At 41.9% G+C, this 22,140-nt stretch overlaps 1 protein-coding gene across 3 annotated transcripts in view; it reads left to right on the plus strand.

Moving 5' to 3' along the window:
• LOC116376539 (hepatocyte cell adhesion molecule-like) overlaps positions 1 to 22,140 on the plus strand; it is a 63,380-nt gene that overhangs the window by 33,010 nt on the left and 8,230 nt on the right. The window contains exons 1-2 of one of the 3 annotated variants that reach the window (XR_004211967.1): positions 782 to 911; positions 15,646 to 15,811. The exons of 1 other annotated variant lie outside the window; for it this stretch is intronic. Coding sequence is in view for 1 of the 2 variants with exons in the window: in XM_031837659.1 (XP_031693519.1) it covers positions 866 to 911 (46 nt within the window). In the remaining variant the exon portion in view is untranslated. Of the gene's footprint in view, positions 1 to 775; positions 912 to 15,645; positions 15,812 to 22,140 lie in introns of those variants that run through there. One more of the 3 variants, XM_031837659.1, reaches the window with a different exon arrangement.

A 22,140-nucleotide genomic window follows, 5' to 3' on the forward strand; every position in this document is an offset into this window, starting at 1 on the left:
ATCAAAATATAACACAATTGATTGAACATGAAATATATTTGGATATTATTCTCCCACTGTACTTAATATTTTAATGCAGTCATCTCGGTTTTCATTTGAAGCATCTTTTTATACATCGCTGGTTTGCAAAGACCGTGGCAACTTTATTTGTAGTCCACTTTGAAGTTATCAGCGTTAGATTACGAGCGTGTTCAGGTGCAATATTAATAAAGATCGCTTTGGGAAACAGCTCGGAGATTTAAAGATGTTCCTATGAAGGCCATATAATTGATTTATTTATTTTTCTCCTTTGCACATTCTTCCATTGCAAATCTACCATTCCAGTGTTTTACTTGCTATATTGTATTTACTTTGCCGCCATGGCCTTTTTGTGCCTTTACCTCCCTTATCTCACCTCATTTGCTCACATCGTATATAGACTTGTTTATACTGTATTATTGACTGTATGTTTGTTTTATTCCATGTGTAACTCTGTCGTTGTATGTGTCGAACTGCTTTGCTTTATCTTGGCCAGGTCGCAATTGTAAATGAGAACTTGTTCTCAACTTGCCTACCTGGTTAAATAAAGGTGTAAAAATAAAATAATAATAATAATAATAATAATAATAATAAAAAATATATAGATTAAATGTTTTGGGACACCGGGACCAGGATGTGGCAATTGACCCACTACTACAGTTTACTTTGCATCTACATCATCAGACAACTAAGACAAACCCTCAGCGCCCCAATACCGCGAGACCAAACCGAGTATCGCCCAGGTTGGCATACTGCCACAAGTAATCAAAACAAGGACGAAACACAGTGGCGCAAATAAAGCGGCTGTGAAGAGACCTCTGAAGTCCCAGCAATAGAGAACTCGAAAATGACAACGCTTCGAGATTTGGGAATATCAGTACGTTTCATCATCGGTAAGTAGGCTATTCATGTATAAGTACTTTGTGTTGGTGTTTGTTACTGTTGTAATATACAGGCTAGCCTTTTAGACCTACTGTTATTCATTTATACATTTTAATTCGTTGTCAATCTATTGTTTAGCCTATAGTCCTTGTCCTTTTTGAACACCATTCCCCATGAATAAAGTCTCTCAAAGTATACAGCTCTGGTATCAAAACCTGCCATTTCATGGGAAAGAGGTTGTGGGTGAGAACAGTGCTGTTAGTCTGGTTCAGTTTCTCCTCTCTACCGTACCACAACAGAGTCACATCTCTCCCGATGTCCACAGAACACACCACTGAACAGCTGTCACTGCCAGGGGGAAATAGCCAGTTATGATACCAGATGACACGGAGTTTCAATGTAATACCTGAACAGGCTAACCAAACATGGGCTATCAGCAAATTGTAAAAAGCATTCCAAAAAATAATTGGTGTCATTTGAATGTAGACTAAATGACTCATATAGCCTATGACTTATCATAAGATCAAAATGTGTCAATTTGTATGATGCCTTATTGAAATACTTAATTTTTTTTATATAGAAGCAGTCAGTCACATGAAGATGCCACAACTTGTGCTGACTGATTACCTCATTATAATTTATCAGAGTGCGCTTTTGCCCCCATGTACTCTATAGCCATCTCTTTTCTTTCGTTTTGTGCGCACTATTTAGCCTACTAACTTAGGACCAAGGTAAAGACAGTTTCAGGTTGGATATTTGCCAGATATTTGGGCTTTCAAACCTCAATAGCTTTCAAACCACTTAGGCCACAGACTCCAAATAAGTGTCATGATGTTGGAAAAATTGTGCACAACATTGCACAGGTCTTATTTTCACGATTTTGCCATTAATTCACTTTCCAAGGCTAATAAACACTTGGAAATGTGAGCAACATTCCTTATTCAGAGTTTAATTAGTTAGGGAGCGCAAACAAAGTACAAACTTTTTTTACATTCTAATTTCAATAGCTCCTTGGTCAAGTGACCTGACCTCAAACACAGTTCAGAATGTACATTCAGTGGGCTTAGACATTGCACACCCTTTAGTTTGTCCATTTTCATCTCACACGTTTTTACATAAATTTTGTAAACTTTAGAATTTCAATAGCTCCTTGGTCATGTGACCTACTGACCTCAACCAAGGTTCAGAATGTCCACTGACTATCCTATATTGCACACCCTTTAATTTGCACATCTTCATCTCACACAATTTGACATGAATTTGCCTGCTCTGCCCCCCTGAAGGACAGTGCCACTCACACACCTATTCACTTGGGCCTTCCCCCTGGAGCCTTCCTGACCTCCAGGCAGGCCCCCATTGACCTGGGGACCTTGGACTCGAGGCCTCTAAGCCTACACTCCCTGCCCGCCTGCCTGCCCTCTCCCTAGGCCTGAGAGTGTATAGCTTACTCCCTGGAACTACAGATCTCTAGGCCTCCACACCTATTTTCCCTACCCGGTCAACACCCCTCTCACTGGGCATCATCTATCACCGTGCCCCAGGAGGGGCTCAGCCAGCTCCATAACCTTGCCCACCAGGCACCCCTCCCCGGACACTAAGATGTCTATATTCCGGCTGTCAGGAACCACGTGCACTTGGTAACCCGCCCACTTTTTTTTCCAGCTCAGAGACTAAGTCCCCACTCCAACCTCTATGGCTTGAGTGCTGCCCCTAGCCCCCGAGTCTTGTATGGAGGCCTGCTTGTGCACCTGGTGACCCTTTGACTTCCATAGCGAGTCCCAACCTGACTCCAAACCAATCCATATCCATCTACCTGCCTGCCGGGGCTCTCTCACACTCTGTCTGGCTCTTCTGCGTGCACCTGGTAACCCCTAAGTAAAGAATGAGGATGGTGGAGGAAGACGCCTTTCGTCACAACAAAAGCTTGGATCGAGGGCTGACTTTCAATAGATCGCAGCGAGTGAGCTGCTCTTCTACATACGAAACCCTGACCCAGAATCAGGTCGTCTACTAGTGGTTTAGAACCAGGTTCCCCACAAACATGCTATGCGCATTAGGAGAGGGGCGGCAACTCATCCGGCCGCACCCCAACATCATCACGAATGGTTAATCTCACCTGCCAAAAGAGGCAGGCTATCCCAGGCCAACCGAAGATCCGTGGCGCTACGGTATCGTTACATTTATGGGGGATTCTGACTTAGAGGCATTCAGTCATAGTTCCACAGATGGTAGCTTCGCACTATTGGCTCCTCAGCCAAGCACATACACCAAATGTGATTTGAGTGCAAAAGCAACAGGTGGATACGCTCCTTTGAATTTCATCAAAGTTGACATTCCGTGATCTGTGCCCGGTGGGAACCTAGGCTTCTTCCGTCTGTTTTATGGGTCCACAGCAAATCAATTGGCATGGATGGTACTACCCACATAAATGTAGGCCTCCCTCCTCAGAAAAGCTGTAGATACCTCTCCCCACTTCGTAGGGCATGAGTCAGATCCATGCAATTCCATATCACCGCGGGGCCAATGGGTTTAGTCTCCGCCTCGAGTCTAGTGAGCGTAGAGGAGACCTCGCCACCTACAATGTGTGGTGTCCCACACTCAGGTAAGCCTAAGGCCTGGTAGTGTCAGCAAATGTTAAGGCACATGCCATCTCCACTACATGCTCCAAGGAGCATAGAGGAGAGCTCCCACATAGAATGTATAGAGTCCCGCAGGCACTCTATAACCACTAAGCACATACCATCTCCATTTAGTGCTCCACTGTTAACGGGTCCAGCCGAGGCCAGCTTTTGTTTCAAACTTTCACGATTTAGAGCTAGATAAGTATACGGGGGGACGTGTGTTTTAACGTTTCACCACATACCCTCTGATCAGCCTGATGCCAGTAGTACACTTTCATCAGCTGTCTTCCAGGACTTAACTCCCCCCTCCTAGCCAAAGCCAGGCATGTGTTCAAGCCATCATTCTCTGATTGGCTTTCTGTCAAGGTCAGGATTCACTTACAAGAGTCCTGCAGCAAATCATTGAGTCTGGTGGAACCGCCCTCACATTTTCATGCTTGACCGAAAGCCCCATATTCCAGGACCGACTGCCGCCTTCCGTTAACGATCAACAGCCGTCACCATCTGCAGGACTCTTTGCGTACGGACTAGTACCGAGGTAACTGCCGTTTGGTTTGCATCGTTAGCGACACCTGAAAACAGGTGACATACAGGGAGGGATTGGAAGAGCCCTGCTAGAAGGTTACCTTGTTATCTCCCTTGCCCCCACTGTCCTAACATGCTAGAGACAATTTTTCGCCTAGCCAGTGGCGAGAGGATGGCGAAGGAGCGACTGCTCCCCAGCTGTGACTCGATTCCTGCTTCACACCCCAGCCCAACCGACCCAGCCCTTAGATCCAATCCTTATCCCGAAGTTTAGGATGTGACTTTCCAACTTCCCTTACCTACATTGTTCTAACATGCCAGTGCCTGTTCACCTTGGAGACCTGCTGCGGATATGGCTACAGCCCGGCGCAAGATTTACACCATCTCCGCCGGATTTTCAAGGACCAATGAGAGCTCACCAGACACCGCCAGAACCGCAACGCTTTCCAAGGCTTGGGCCCCTCTCTGGCAAACCCATTCCAGGGCTCCCTGCCATCACAAAGAAAAGAGAACTCTCCCCGGGGCTCCCGCCCGTTCCTCCGGAAACAGTCGCGTTACCGCACTGGACGCCTCGCGGCGCCCGTCTCCGCCAGTCCGTGGACATTCTGAACCTTGGTTGAGTCCAGTTGGTCACATGACCAAGCAGCTATTGAAATTAGAAAGCTTGAAAAACATTGAAAATTCATGTGAAATCAGTTAGTATTATACATAATGTTTTTTCTCTGTCTCTGTGCTTTAAGTGTTAAAGTAAAGAACTACTTTGTTATTTTTTGCAGGGAGGACATGATAGTGCAGATGCCTCAGAGGGTTGAACCCACTAAAGATGACCATAGTCATTGTTCATAATATTGCCTTATTAGGTCTATGGCATTTCATTACTCAGAACTGTCCCTTACGGTCCTGACTTCTGTCAGTTGCTAATCACATTGCTGCATTACTGTAACAGAAGCTGCAATCCGTATTATGTGAGCTTCCATTTCTTTTTAACATTTACATTTTTGTAAACAACATTTTCAGCTTTTCAGAACAACTCGGTATGTGCTTGGGGTATAGGCCTAGCCTGGTATAACCATCCTGATCTCGCAAGCTTTACAAAGCGTTTCACTATCTTTGTAGCGAAACACATTGTAAGATCAGGATGGTTATATGAGGCTAGTGTAGGCCTGCTTCTTCACATTATGAAATCTAATGTCTGGTTATTAGCTTACAAGTGATGTGGGTTGGCAAAGCAGGCATACTGGGTTGACGTTCTTCCCAACTGAACTAGATTTCACAACTTCATTGGTTGTTCTACAATATTTGTGTAACTCGTACTACAGTTTACACATATGCACTCTTGCAAATGAAAGAACACAAATGTGTTTGACATCTTAGAATATAGAGTTGATTATAGAACCCATGGTGAGTACATCACCAAAGGTGGCCAATCCATGGTCTGCTAGGGCTGAAGTTCATGCATGCTTTTGTTCCAGCTCAACTGAATGAATGGTTCTTTTGAATGAAGACCATAATAAGTTAATTGTTTGAATCAGTTTGTTAGTGATTCACTGGAACAAAGCCTGCCGGCTGCTGCTCTCTGGACTAGGTTTGGCTCTCTGGACTAGGTTTGGCCACCCATATTATAATGCATTTTTTATCCTGGCATGTCATCACTTTCATCTGTGATATCAGACTACTCCCACAAAATGATCTTGTAGAGACTTGCACATTATCGTGTAATCAGGCTCATTCAACCTATTAACAATGTTTTGGCCAACCCGAGAATGAGACATTTCCCAATGTTATACCTTTTTTGTGGATGAGAGGAGTGATGCTAGGCTTAAAATGTACTGCACACACCTGACACTTTTTATTAATTAGACATTAATTACAATCTGTCTTATGTCTGGTATTTACTTAGATAGTTTACCATTAAAAACTTGACCATACTTGCTGGAGTATAGACATGGCAGTGTTCTGACTTGAGATCTGCAGATGCAACTCTTAGTTTTGTGTAAACCATTAATTGATGTGAAAGGGAGATTTTTATGGAAATTGAAGTTCCTACTTTTTTTATTTAACTAGGCAAGTCAGTTAAGAACAAATTCTTATTTACAATGACGGCCTACCGGGGAACAGTGGGTTAACTGCCTTGTTCAGGTGCAGAACGACATTTTTACCATGTCAGCTCAGGGATTCGATCCAGCAACCTTTCGGTTACTGGCCCAATCCTTGAAACACTAGGCTACCTGCCGCCCCTTAACTCGTTGATTTATTCCACATTTTGTTGTATTACAGCCTGAATTAAAAGTGGATTACATTTATTTTCCTCTCATCCAGCTACACACAACCCCGTAATGACAAAGTGAAACATATTTTTAGAAATCTAAAAAAAACTGACAATTAAATGCAGAAATATCTAATTTACATTAGTATTCACACCCCTGAGTCAACCAGGTTTTCCTCTAAGATTTTGCCTGTGCTTAGCTCTATTCCATTTATTTTTATCCCCCAAAAATCGCTCTCGTCCTTGCCGATGACAAACATACCCATAACACATTGAAGCCACCACCATGCTTGAAAATATGAAGAGTGGTAGTGATGTGTTGTGTTGGATTTGCCCCAATCGTAACACTTTGCATTCAGGACATGAATTTAATTTTTATTTGCAAAAAAATTTGCAGTTTGTCTTTTTAATGGCTTTTTGCAAACAGGATGCATGTTTTGGAATATTTTTTATTCTGTACAGGCTACCTTCTTTTCACTGTATCGTTTAGGTTAGCATTGTAGAGTAACTACAATGTTGACCTATCCTCAATTTTCTCCTATCACATTAAACTGTCACTGTTTTAAAGTCACCATTGGCCTCATGGTGAAATCCCTGAGTGTTTTCCTTCCTCTCTGGTAACTGAGTTAGGAAGGTCGCCTGTGTCTTTATTGTGACTGTGTATTGATACACCATCCAACGTGTAATTAATAACTTCACCATGCTCCAAGGGATATTTCTAAAAACATAATGCCACTTTGACATTATGGGGTATTGTGTGTAGGTGAGTGACACACAATCTCAATTAAATCCATTATAAATCCAGGCTGTAAAACACCAAAATGGGGAAAAGGGCAAGAGGTTTCAATACTTTCTGAAGGCATTGTAGATCTCAAGTCAAAATACCTACCGCCCATTATGCACATACTGCATTTGATTGTACCAATATTTGAAAATGTTTTGCATGTACACACAAAGGTAATACATGTACTTTCAGAAGACAGCAGCCATCAACTGACTGCCTGAACCTGTTCATCTTATGAACAGGTTTGGACTTGTTGTTTTGTTTCCCCAGTCCTCTGAAAATCTTACTGACTCTGATAGTGGCTACTAAAAGCTTGAGAGAAAGCTTTGTTAATACAGCATTGTTTCTATTTTGTACCACATAATGGACTGGACAGGATGTCATTATACTTGGAAATTAGGCCGAGTGATGGATGGACTTCAAATACTGATTTGTGTCATGGGTGACCTGCTTGATACTAACACATAGCACTCTGCAGTCATTGTGTGAGGATGTGGGTTTGGCATGTAAGAATGTATTGGTGAACCTTTGACCTCTTGGGAAAATCAGACAACAGGAGATGATGCTCGTCGGATGTGGCAATTTCCTCAATTTTCGCCTGACAAAAGAATAGTTTATACATATAAAATACAGTTTAAAAAACTACGAGGGAGATATTTTTGCCAGAACACTAATAGGCTACCTGGCGATCTGATTTATCAGTTTCATATTTCAGATGGGCCTAGTCCAGCAAACATATTACATAACCGCAACCAACCCCAACAAATGGATTGGTAATTATTGGTAATGTCATGACATGACCTTCCCTAATGTTGTGGCAATGTAATCTACCAATAATTACTAATCCATTACATCGGGTTGGTCGTGGTTAGGTAACGTTTGGGTGGCTGCTGGCTATATTGTATGTGTAATATTATGGGATGAAGATGCAACATATTCTGGTGAATTTATTATGATGTTTGTGGAAGAACAGGGCTACCCGGCTGGCAAGGAGCACTCCTAGTTGAAATTGGATCCTAAAATGAATTAATTTCTGCTCCAAATGCAGGTGTAAAACAGTTTATTTCTGTATCTGGCATTTTGAAAATGCATCAACCTTTATTCTGTAATGACAAGCTACATTTGCGCAGCGATTTTGTGCGCATGATTTAGTGTTCACACATACATGGACTTGCGCGCGGGTCCCAAGTTTTGCAACACTACTTTTTGGTGGTAGTGGATCAAAAAGTTTGAAAACCACTGTGATATATGATAGTGGCAACAAATGGAGTTGGGTTGGATATAGTAATGGTATTTCTGACAGTCTTCTATTTTGACTGGAATTGTGTGCCTATTCCAGTTCAAAACAGTTTTGCTAAAGTATTTACTCATCAGATTATGCTGCGTTCCCCTCTTCTTGTAATAATTGCCTAAGAGTCTGTGGGGGTGCAATTTGTTTAGTTTGAGCACATACCCCCCCAAAATGACACCCCCCCCATCAATCAATTATTGTAAGAGCTTTCATTGTCTGCTTATGTCCCCTTTATTTATCCTACAGTTCTGACTTGGTGTACAGGGAGAATACTGTAAGGATGACCCATGTTCTGAATTCTGTCGCTATACATTTCAAAAGTGCTGAACAAATAGTTATATTGACTACGTCCGTCTTAGCTTGCTCATTAATGTCTTAATCGAAATTACGGATTGCCTCTTATCTGCTCATCGTTCCCTTTTGCCATAGTTTGTACATTTCAATTGTCAGTAGAAAACACATTTTGTTTGAGAAAGTCAGCCATATCAGATGTTTTTTTAAAGGCAGTAAATGAGGTTGAATTAACAGTTTCGCTGCCATGGGGTTGAAAATAAAGTTCTGCTGTTGGGACAGATTTATGTAGGCCCTAACAGTTTGTGGGCTCCGTTTGTCACTGTTATAGTGCAATTAATGTATTGTTTGGTGTGGTGTTCTTTAGTGGCTTTGCTGGCATGCATCTAAAAAATAAGTTGAATTTGCCCCACCAATTGCCACTGAAACGGAACGTGCAATAATTATGTAAATGACATATGTGACCGACCGCCTTGACTCGGTCTTATGTAGCAAAATTTGAAATTGTGTTTTTAACGTTGGATAAAAGCAGAGACACAGAGCTACAAAATTGTATATCATACACTGCATTTGAGGAACAATGGGAAAGTAATTATTCTTTGAAAGTTGATAAACTTCTAACCTCACTTTTGAGAAAATGGCCTTTGAATGTTTTGGTACCTACTGGAGAGCTCTTCTTTGTCTACACCCATTCAGCATCATTCACACCCTCTTATGCTTTTGCCCCATCCATCTATTTAAGGGTTGATCTGAGCATTCTGTCCTAACAACAACAGTCAAGCACCCAAGCTAACTGGCTAATGTTGGCTAGCTTGCTAGCTACTTCCAGACACAAATGACAGAACCGCTCACTGACCATTTTACTTGCCTTAGCAGAGCTGGTTAGGCTGTTTTTATGTTATCCAGAGCGTTGGTGATTGCAACTGTGCTGTTGGCAAAAATGTAAGCTTTTTTTGCCAGCATTTACTGACAGCGGCAATATTCAACGGGTGTTCAGCGTTCGTAAATTTGTCAGCTATTCTGCATTCTGGCACACTCAGATGAGAGTGCTCTGAAATAAGAGTAGATGGCCAGATCGACTTTACCAGCTACGTCTATCAACAGTTGTCGCAGTAACATTCTATTGAAATGGTTACTTGCACAGTGGAGTATTTTGTAAGACATGTAGCTAGCTAGCTAGGTAGAACATTAATCATAATCCCAACTCATGACGTTACTATCCTGCATGAATCTGCAGGTAGCTAACCAACCAGGTTTAATGTTAGCTAGCTAACATAACTAGCAAAGCAAATGGCTCTGAGACACGAATAATAAGATAATGACTGTACCGTTAGCTAGCGAGTCAGCCAGCTAATGTTAGCTAGCATGCTAGCAGTACACTTTAACTTGAAATGAAAACAACTTTCTGTTAAAAATTTAAATGTGTAATATCTGAAAATGTAGCTAGCTATACTATCTTACCCAAGTACATCAAGGATGGACGCCTCTCCCGGTCACGGATGCCATGGTTTCCCTTAGTTTCAAGATGTAATCTGGAGACAGTTGTTTTCTCCATCTCTTTAGCTATCATACTTAGCTATCATTCCACTGATTTCAAAACTCTGCTTCTCCAGAAACTGGAGAGCAACACTTATGCAGTTTTACTATGTGATAGATATTTAAAAAGTCGCATTAGATAGGATTACCTACACATACTGACCAGCTCAAATAAACAGAAGCATGCTATATGGCAGACATATCCAAATTCATCTCTCTGCATGTCCAGCCCACTCATTATCTCAGCCAATCATGGCTAGTGGGAAGGTTGAACTTTTTCTGTGGTTTAACCAACAAGGCTCATTATTTAACCATTGTGTTCGTGTTTACAGATGGCATACAAGCTTGTTATTAAGGCACATTAAAGTTCACATGTTACAGAAGGCATTTCTGCCCCCAAAAAACGCATTTTGATTTAAAAAAATATATAAATCCTGTGAAGACGTGACTTGAGATATACGCCTAGTTTCCTGAATCAGGTCACAACTGATGTTAATGCTCTTTGAGTACAAGAGCTGTTTGAAAAGACTGACATTTCAGCTTATTTTGGTGGGATGAAGTTTTGGCCTGTCTGGTAAATGAATTAACTGACCAATAAGAGAGAGAGTCCCAAACCTCTGCCAATATCTCATTTTCAGTTATCCCCTCCCCACTAAGACCACTACCACATAGTCCTAGCAAAATTCTTGCTTGAGAAATTGCTCTTTGCAAATGATCTATTTTGTAATTTTTTTAAACATTTTCAATTGTAACCAATGATTTGATATTGAGATAAAACGGCTGCATTGATCCTTTAAGATAAATCCTATGCAGCCTTGTTTACAATTTCGAAAACTATAATGTGAGATGTAATCTACATCTCCATAAGGCTGATAGAAATCTCATTATTTAATTTCATAATTTTCATTTTGAGTGTCATTATTTTGATATAGCCTACACTTTCTCGTTCTGAACTTCTTACGAGTTGGACAGGTGTGGCTTCATAACAAGATCACAAGAGCAGCTGCTTAGCAATGTGGCAGTTCAACCTCAGACACTGCCAAAACCATTGTATCTAACAACACTAAATCACTCTGATCTGATGATATTCCTGAAAAAATTAACCTTCCCCATTAGTGAGAGAACACCAAACAGACCTGAAGTAAGATCAGTGTCTTTCCCTGCCTTCAAACAGTGCAGCTGATTGAAAAAGCTGTATGTCTGCACTTTCATGAGCTGTATGTTATGAACTAAACTGGGGTATTTGTGTATAAAGAAACATTTAATCATGTTTGAATCTTTCATATAATCTGTATTGCGTATTGCATTGTACTAAAGATTGGATCCTTTTCTCCCTACTCCCCCCCCCCCCCCCCCCTCCCTACATCCCCAAATCTAACTGCCTGAAGCAAGGGTATGTATTTTCTTTGTACCATTTGAAAGGAAACACTGAAGTTTATGGAAATGTTAAACGAATGTAGGATAATATAACACATTAGATCTGGTAAAAGATAGTACAAAGAAAAAAATATATATATTTTTTGTACCATCCTCTTGCAAGAGAAAGGAGAAAGGCCCAAATGTATTATTCCAGCCCAGGTGCAATTTAGATATTGGCCACTAGATGGCAGCAGTGTATGTGCAACGTTTTAGACTGATCCAAGGTCCATTGCATTTCTGTTCAAAATTGTGTATCAAGACTGCCCAAATGTGCCTAATTTGTTTATTAATAACTTTATGTTCAAAATTGTGCACTCTCCTCAACCAATAGCATGGTATAATTTCCCACAGGGGATCCACCAATCCTGAGCAAGTTAATCATTTCTGTGCACATTGTCCTGTGCATTTTGAAGTCTGTAGCAGCAGTGGAGTCTGAGAAAGCAGCTTCTCCAATGTGATCACATGCCAGCATGGAACAGTGTTCAGCGATAGCTAATGCCATGGTGGCCTCAGCCTTTTTTGCAGAGTAATTTTTTTTAACCATAAATGGCAGCTTGTTTTGGGTGGAACTGTTATAAAGCTTTGCATTTTGAGTGTGTTTTTTTACAGTTGTCATGTGTTTTTTTTTACATCACTAAGTTTGGTGGTAGTTGTATGCTGTATCTGGTTAAAATACAATAGTGTCAAATACATACTAAGTTAATATAAAGTGAATAAGTTAATGACTATGACACTTATGTCCAATATGGTTAAGAACACTACAGAAACCTTCCTATCAGGCTTTAATGCAGTTTGGTAAATAGTGGAGAACATAACAGAGACTCTCTAGAGCGGAGATACAGGTAGAACAAACCTACATAAAAGCATTCATCCACACGTTTAAACATGCCCATGAGATCATCAGGTTTGGCTGTCCGCATTTCAGGGAGTGGATGTGGTGCCATGATTTGACTCATTTACTTGTTTACATACTACTAATCATGGTTTTCAAACAAATGTTAATGACCTAAAAAAACAATGATATCGCATTTTCATCAAGCACAATGAAAAAATACACATCGAAAATCACAGTAAAGACATACACACAGCATGCAACTATGCAACTGACAAATAAATACCAGTGCGATACAGTATGTATGTGCAATGAACTCTACTCACTCATATAACAGTCATAATGAAATTAATAAATGTCAGATCTGTACAAAAGCAGTTTTTTTGGTGGAAATGTAATTTTCTGAGCTGGAGCACCAGGATCAGGTCAACGCTGTAGTTGACACGTTAGGATGGAAACAACAACAATTAAGTTGCATTTTTATCAGCCCACTTCTAGCAAAGTAAGGTACAACACTGAAATATACACAAAGACCCTCATCTCCATGAGCTGAAATAAACTTAGTTCATCGTACCCTTTATCTAAAAACTGGCTTATGAGCAAATGCTCTTGCAGTATGTATTTCCATTAAGATGCTATTGTTGAGCTTGTTGTTGTGTAGTTCACAGCAAGTGGAAGATAGCCTGAAGCCTTCACACATGTCAAACACTAAAGCTGCGTTTTTCACAGACAACCAAATTCTGATCAATAATTGGGCAACATATCAGAATTGGGCTGCCTGCGTAAACAGGTAACAGTTGGAAGGCATAAAGGACATGAAACATCTAACATGCTGACCAGACCGGACACGTGCGAGCGTCACATAATAAATGTAGAAATCCATGTTATTCAATTATTGCACCGACATGTGTGCGAGCGTCACAAAATAAATGTAGAAATCCATGTTATTCAATTATTGCACCCACACTGCTCGCGCGCGCCAACGAGCATCTGCGATGCCACCAAGGGCTAAAATAGAACTCCTTTTTATTTCTGACGCAAATCGTGCGGAAAGTCCTGCCTCTCCCATCTCCTCATTGGTTTATAGAAGCAGGTACCCACGTGCCATCTCCTAATTGGTTATACCCACGTGGGTGATTGAAAGACTAACTGTTTTGCAGGTGGTCGTGGTAATACTATAAAAGTTTAGATGCAATCACCATATAAGTTCAAAGATGAAAAACCCTGGAAGGAGGAGAGATGACTAGAAACGATTTGGTTGGCCGTTTTTATGTGTGGATTAATAGGTGGAGTAGAGGACCTTGTACTTTTCAGGTAAAATAACAACTCAATGTTTATCTCAGAACAAATTAGCTAGCAAGTGCAATCTAACTAGCTAAATTGCCATACATGTTTAATGCTTTTCGACCTGTCCCCAAATTGTCATTGGTTCAGAGTTTGTTTAGATATTTTAACCTGCGTGTCGTGATCGCTTTTGGTGTAGGGGGACAAAATAAATGTATGCAAGATGGCACACTGCGCAGCCAGTTTGGGTTCAGTGTTAGCGAATGCTGGCTGTGTGCTGCAGGTGGCCGTCCTATTGCCTCTAACCGCAGAACATTGGCCATTGTTTTTGTTCTTTTCATTTCCCTTTCTGTACAGGTTAAACTAAGGTTAACCACACGCTATCATAGATGGCGATAGAGTAGCACACAGACACACGTGCACAATAATATGGGGGTGTTGTGGAGGTTGATGGAATCCATGTATGTTGACGTGTTCATTTAGAAACATGTACACTCAGTGGCCAGTTTACTTGGTACACCATCCTCTTCATGAAAATGGTTTGCTCCTACAGTCACATGGCTTGCTATATAAAGCAGACAGACATCGAGAGACTCCGTTAGTGTTTGATCGACAATTAGAATGGGCAACACGAGTGACATAAGCGACTGAGTGTGGTATGATCATCGGTGCCAGATCGCTGCTCCCAGTATCTCTGAAACGGCCTGGCTCCTTGGCTTTTCATGCATGGCAGTGTCTAGGCTTTAAGTAGATGTCCTAACCGACTTGTCAAAACTATAGTTTGTTAACAAGAAATTTGTGGAGTGGTTGAAAAACGAGTTTTAATGACTCCCACCTAAGTGTATGTTAACTTCCGACTTTAACTGTATATGATTAATGTGAGGACAGTCCTAGAATGTATCCACGATAAATGTCCCTTTGTCTCTATCTCTCTTCCCCTCTCCATCTAACGTTATGTTGTAATAAGCCTTCATATTAATGAAAGTCTCGTCATGACAGTTTTAGCCAGCGAACTGTCAAACACTTTGTGGTGAATATGACCACAAAGAGCAACTGAGGCCATACTTCAAAAAAGCCCTGGAGGACTGCTTAACCTGTGATGCGCTAATTGATTCAGGCTCGACAATATCACTCATCTCTCAAACATTGTTCAATGATCTCAAAAGGGCTTTGAACCCAGCTAAACGTTGGTTAAAAACGGAATGATGCGACACTAAACTTTGAGGTTTCACTCAGAGTACCTCACCTCTCACAATGCGACTCATGCTGAAACTACAATTCCAAGACGTATCGCTTGTTCACTCTGTATCTTACCAGGAATCTAAACTGAACAACTGCTACTCGGAGCAGACTTGATGGATAGATTGGTCCCACTGATGTATTGAAAATTGTGGTCACAGGTAACCTTGCCGTCTCCACTGACAACACTGTCTTCTCCTAACGCTGACTGCGACATCTACAAGAGGCACCTGTCGACAGTACCCCTTGGGAAAAAGATGTTTCGACACCTCTTGGTGCAGAATGTGACTCAAACAGATATTATGATATCACATTCAATCAGCAAACCTGATTGACTTCTCTTTTCATGATTTCGAGCCAGTGGTCTCTGAGTGAACAACTTCCCTCCTCCTTAGAGTCATGCGATATTGTAGCTAAGGTGAACTTTTCTTGTCCTACGGTCACTTCTGCAAGCATTGCGGCCATCTCAGGAAACAAAGCATCAAGTGCAGAGTGGACTCTGCTTCCTATGATACATTTTCTGCTTTGAAAGGGACATGTGAATTTAGTGCTCTGATTGATTGACTGTATATTTGTTTCTAATAATTTATTTGAAATGTTGAAACTGTAGTGATCATGTTTGAATTGTTGCTCACATTGTTAAACTGTTGTTCTCAGGGCACCATTGGAAGTAAGAACCTGGTCTCAATGGGTTCTTTATTAAATGTGTGTGAATAAAGCCTCATGAGACTGTCTGTGGTCTGATCTGTCTATGGTCTGATCTGACGGAGGATAACAGGAGAACACACTTCAGAGCTATAGTGACCATTCACTCTACTGTCATGTGAGTAATAATGCCTCCAAATAATATCTCCTACTTCCTGAAGTGTGCACTTGTTTAATACTGCCCACAAATGTAAATGCTTTGGATTGGTGTAGGGCTAAACCAGTAATTTCCTTTTAAATCCATGGTGGGAAATTAACAAGTGCACACTTCGGTAGAAAAGAGAGATTATAGAAAGGATTTTAGGGATGCAACCATTCACTCTTATACAGTATGCAACCATCTTTGATGCTAGGGTTGCATGGTAACCTCTCTTGGGCAGTATGTGACTATTATGTGGTTCTCTTCCGTTTTCCCAGGAATAAGCCGTTTCTAATTACTTGCTTGGGGACAGCAGTGTCACTTGATAACAGATCTCTATCATTTTTTTGCCTTTGTATTCTATATGTTGCTCCTGCTATAGCCTAAAGCACTTTATGGACTACGAGAGAGAGGATGAGCTGTGGTCTGAGGGACTTTTGGGAGCACTATACAGCAACACGTAGTGTGTAATGTCTGCTTCCCACAACTTTTTAGTCATCTCTTTGGCTCACGCTCACTGACCACCAGACGATCACTGTACCACTTCCTTTGTGGATTTCGTTAAAAGTCCAACCCCGTAGACGATAGTATTCAACACTGCCGCATTCTTTCCTCCAGTTCAGTGTGAAGAGGGCTTTTGCGCATCTTGCATGTGTATTCCTTTTTCCTGGTTTCTTATTTCCACTTTTCAGTTGTTCCTCTTATTTTGTTCCCTGTATCGCAGGGTTTATCCCCTCCCCCCTCCACCATGGGAAAGAGACAAATAAAGCACTTACCATTTCCTCAAAAGTTCCAAATCTATATAATTCAACACTACTTCATTTGGCACTAGGTCTACTGAGAACCCCACATTTTAACACTTTCAATGGATCTAGTTTGAACAGTTTTTTTTGATGTTTGTCACCTTGGTCATGTGGACGATGCTATTAGTCAGAGATGGTGTATATTTCTCTATGCCTCCATCTATACTCTCTGTTGCTCCTCCACATCCGGTCTCGCTTAGAGACAGAGACCCTCACTACACATCTCCATAAACATCATTCATCATACCCTCTTTTTGTTCAAATGGGCTTATGAGAGAATGATCTTGCAGTACAGGTTTCAATTAAGATGCTATTGGAGAGCTTGTCGTTATGTATTTCACAGCAAGTGGAAGATTGCTTTAAACTTTCACACATTTCAAACACTAAGACCCCATCCGTCTGCTCTACTGCATGTGCATGGCAACCACACACTTTCCAGTTTCGGGCTAAGCCTGGCAAACCACTTTTTACCACACGATTCAAGCGAATTCTGGTTATATGTAGCGGGTGGCCGTCCTATTGCCTCTGACCCCAGAACATTGGTCGCCATTTAGCTCTGTTCATTTTCCTTTCAAAGCAGGGGAAACTAAGCTTGAAAGTTAGGCACAGGGGTCTATAATTTGACTAGCTTACTAGCACAGATTCTTACTAGCACAGAACTTGCTGATGGTGGTTATTTTGGAATGATTGTGATACTGTATGTTGTCATACCTACTGTACTTTAGTTGTAGGCACTTACTGTGAGTAAGTGTCTGCTAATGTAGGTGCAGGGGACTGAGCGCATTGTTTCTGGTGTCGGCTCTCTTGCTTGAGAGAAGCTGTGCAGAGCTTTTTTATTTATTTATTTTTATTTCACCATTATTTAACCAGGTAGGATAGTTGAGAACAAGTTCTCATTTACAACTACAACCTGGCCAAGATAAAGAAAAGCAGTGCCACACAAACAACAACACAAAGTTACACATGGAATAAACAAGCGTACAGTCAATAACAAAATAGAAAAAAAGACAGTCTAGGAGGTAAGGCAATAAATAGGCCATAGTAGCAAAGTAATTACAATTTAGCAAATTCACACTGGAGTGACAGATGTGCAGATGATGATGTGCAAGTAGAAATACTGGTATGCAAAAAAGTAAAAAAAAACAATATGGGGATGAGGTAGGTAGATTGAATGGGCTATTTACAGATGGGCTATGTACAGCTGCAACGATCGGTTAGCTGCTCAGATAGCTGATGTTTAAAGTTAGTGAGGGAAATATGAGTCTCCAGCTTAAGTGATTTTTGCCATTCGTACCAGTCACTGGCAGCAGAGAACTGGAAGGAAAGGCGGCCAAAGTAGGTGTTTACTTTGGGGATGACCAGTGAGATATACCTGCTGGAGCGTGTGCAACGGGTGGGTGTTATCGTGACCAGTTAGCTGAGGTAAGGCAGAGCTTTACCTAGCAAAGACTTAGATGACCTGGAGCCAGTGGGTCTGGCGACGAATATGTAGCGAGGGCCAGCCGATTAGAGCATACAGGTCGCAGTGGTGGGTGGTATGGGGCTTGGTGACAAAACGGATGGCACTCCAATAGACTGCATCCAATTTGCTGAGATAGCGGGAGGTACCACATCTCCCATATAAGCAAGTGAGAATGACAGCGACTGACACAGGTTACTGACCTCGGAGAGAACAAATAAGTAATAACCATACGCTGACATAGATGGCGATAGAGAGGCGTACATGCACACACACAGACAGACACTATGGGTGTATTGTGGGGGTTGATGGAATCCATGTATGTTGACACGTTAATTTTGATACATGTATTTGTGTGCTTTACTTGAGATATAGCAACCACAAGGCTGTTGTTGAGACTAACATCCGGGCCGTATTCAAAGAACATTGCAGAGTGATGTACAGAAGAGGTGTCTGTACAGTATGTTCTATACAACACATTTCTATCAGGACCACACCATGCTCATGAGACATGCTACTCTGATCTGATAGAAGCAACATGTGTAACAACCTTCAAATACATTATTGAAAAGATGTAGCAGCTGCACTTTTTATAGCATTTTCTTTTGAACTGCATTTATTTGTCTTGACACATGAACTATCATTTACCGTTCTCTCTAACGGACATTAACATTCAGTAACCTTCTTTGTAATCTACATAATACCCTGGCCTGATACGCAGGCCTTCAGACAGTTTTCCATTCTATCTATTGCATCATATTTCATAGGCTGTTTGAAAATATGATCAATAGATAAGCTGCAAAGCAATCTGTCATCTAGAGGAGGGTTTCACAAACTCGGTCCTGGGGCCCCCAGCACTGTATGTCTGATTGTGGACAGGGTAAATTATGAATTTAAACGTTAAATCAGTTGAGATCTTTGCCAAGGAACATTTCATCCACCCACACAGCTTGTTTATCCCACCCACCCCTAACAAGTATAATCTTCAAGGTTTCACTTGACACAACATACGCACACGGATCTCTGGTTACTCCATACAGGCCCCAAACCCTCCCACGATCTGGCTGCTCCTCCAAAACGTATTCCTGAGTTCAGTCACCCGCAGACAAGCTTTATATCAGGGAGATTCCAAAGGCTTCCAAACAGCGTTGTGTTACTAGCCCATTTGGTTTCAATTTCAACCAACCTACTTTCTCTCACTAACATTGATCTCTGCTCCATCAACATTCAAAGATTCTCTGGAGAATATGAAGTGAGAGGATGAATGCACACAGAATAAGTTAGACAGAAACAGCTATTTTTGAGGGACACGTACAGGATAAGTGAACTGTGTTACAGTAAATGTATCTTACCTATGATTTCCATAAGTATTCAGGCCCTTTGCTACGAGAATCAAAATTGAGCTCAAGTGCATCCTGTTTCTATTGATCATCTTTGGGATAGTTCTACAACATCAAATCAAATTGTATTTGTCACATGCGCTGAATACAACAGGGGTAGACCTTAGTGAAATGCTTACTTATAAGCCCCTAACCAACAATGCAGTTTTGAGAAAAATACTTAAAAATATATATAATAATATTAAAATAACAATAGCGAGGTTATATACAGCCTTGCGGTCGGAGGCAGTGATGCCACCATTTAGGATGCTCTCTGGTGCAGCTGTAGAACCTTTTGAGGATCGGAGGACCCATGCCAAATCTTTTCAGGCTCCTGAGGGGGAATATGTTTTTGTCATGCCCTCTTCACAACTGTCTTGGTGTGCTTGAACCATGTTCGTTTGTTGGTGATGTGGACACCAAGGAACTTGAAGCTCTCAACCTGCTCCACTGCAGCCCATTAATTAGAATGGGGGCGTGCTCAGTCCTCTTTTTCCTGTAGTCCACAATCATCTCCTTTGTCTTGATCACGTTGAGCGAGAGGTGTATATCCTGGCACCACACGGCCAGGTCTCTGACCTCCTCCCTATAGAGGTTGTGTCATCTGCAAACTTAATGATGGTGTTGGAGTCGTGCCTGGTCGTGCAGTCATGAGTGAACAGGGAGTACAGGAGGGGACTGAGCATGCGATGTGTTGTTACATACCCTTATCACCTGTGGGGTGGCCAGGATCCAGTTGCAGAGGGAGGTGTTTAGTCCCAAGGTCCTTAGCTTATTAATGAGCTTTGAGGGCACTATGGCGTTGAACACTGAGCTGTAGTCAATGAATAGCATTCTCTCATAGGTGTTCCTTTTGTCCAGGCAGTCTTCCGGAACAGCTGGTGCTCTCATGTATATTTCAGTGTTATTTGCCTGGAAGTGAGCATAGAAGTAATTTAGCTCGTCTGTTAGGCTCGTGCCACTGGGCAGCTCTCGGCTGTGCTTCCCTTTTGTAGCCTGTAATGGTTTGCAAGCCGTGCCACATCCGACGAGCGTCAGAGCCGGTGTAGTACGATTTGATCTTAGTCCTGTATTGACCCTTTGCCTGTGTTTTGGTTTGTCAGAGGGCATAGCGGGATATCTTATAAGCTTCCTGGTTAGAGTCCCGCTCCTTTAAAGTGGCAGCTCTAGCCTTTAGCTCAGTACCGATGTCTGTATCCATGGTTTCTGGTTGGGGAATGTACATACGGATACTGTGGGGACGACGTCATCGATGCACTTTTTGATGAAGCCAATGACTTATGTGGTGCCACATGCCACATACTCTTCAATGCCCTCGGAGGAATCCTGTAACATATTCCAGTCTGTGCTAGCAAAAGATTCCTGTAGCTTAGCAACTGCTTCATCTGACCACGTTTTTATTGATCTAGTCACTGGTGCTTCCTGCTTTAATTTTGTGCTTGTAAGCAGGAATCAGGAGGATAGAATTATGGTCTGATTTGCCAAATGGAGGGCGAGGGAGAGCTCTGTATGCGTGTCTGTGTGTGGAGTAAAGGTGGTCCAGAGTTTTTTTCCCCTCTGGTTGCACATTTAACATGAGAGAAATTTTGTAAAACGGATTTAACTTTCCCTGCAGTAAATTCCCTGGTTACTAGGAGCGCTGCCTCTTGGTGAGCGTTTTCTTGTTTGCTTCTGGCGCAATACAGCTCATTCAATGCTGCCTTAGTGCCAGCCCCAGTCTGGTGGTATGTGAACAGCTACGAAAAATACAGATGAAAACTCTAGGTAGATAGTGTGGTCTACAGCTTATCATGAGATACTCTACCTCAGGCGAGCAATAGCTCCAGACTTCCATAGATATCGTGCACCAGCTGTTATTTACAAAAATACATAGTCTGCCGCCCCTTGTCTTACCAGACATTGCTGTCCCATCTTGCCAGTACAGCGTATAACCAACCAGTAGGTCATCGATTTTATTCTCCAAAGATTGCACGTTTGCTCACAAAATGGAAGGAATTGGGGGTTTATTTGATCGCCTACGTATTCTCAGAAAGCAGGCTGCCCTCTGGCCCCATTTCCTCTTCACGCAAATCACAGGGATCTGGGCCTGTTCCCGAGAAAGCAGTATATCATTCGCGTAAGGCTCGTCAGACTCGTTAAAGGAAAAAAAGGATTCTGCCAGTCCGTGGTAAGTAATCGCAGTCCTGATGTCCAGAAGGCAACATTATGTACAAAATAAGTTACAAACAACGCAAATAAACAAACAAAGAAACACAAATCGGTTTGGGAGGTGTAAAACGTCAGCCTTTTTCTCCGGCACCATTTCTGTCTGTAATAAAGGTATTTTGCGGGGAAAAACTCATTCTGATTGGCTGGGCCTGGCAGTTTCCCGTGCGTATAAAGAATGGTCCACCACCGAAAGTACATCCAACCAACTTGACACAACTGTGGGACGCATTGGAGTCAACATGGGCCAGCATCCCTGTGGAAAGCTTTTGACACCTTGTAGAGGCCATGCCCAACAAATTGAGGCTGTTCTGAGGGCAAAAGGGTGGTGGGGGGGGGGGTGCAATGCTTGGTGTACTCCGTGCTTAGGCAGCCAGCCAGCCAGGCCTGCACAGAATTTTGTATGCAACCCTTCTTCTGATTTCAACAGACGTCCCTCATTTACCCAATATCAGTGACTGG

Source organism: Oncorhynchus kisutch, linkage group LG12 (assembly GCF_002021735.2).
Source record: "Oncorhynchus kisutch isolate 150728-3 linkage group LG12, Okis_V2, whole genome shotgun sequence".
NCBI classification, from domain to species: Eukaryota; Metazoa; Chordata; class Actinopteri; order Salmoniformes; family Salmonidae; genus Oncorhynchus; species Oncorhynchus kisutch.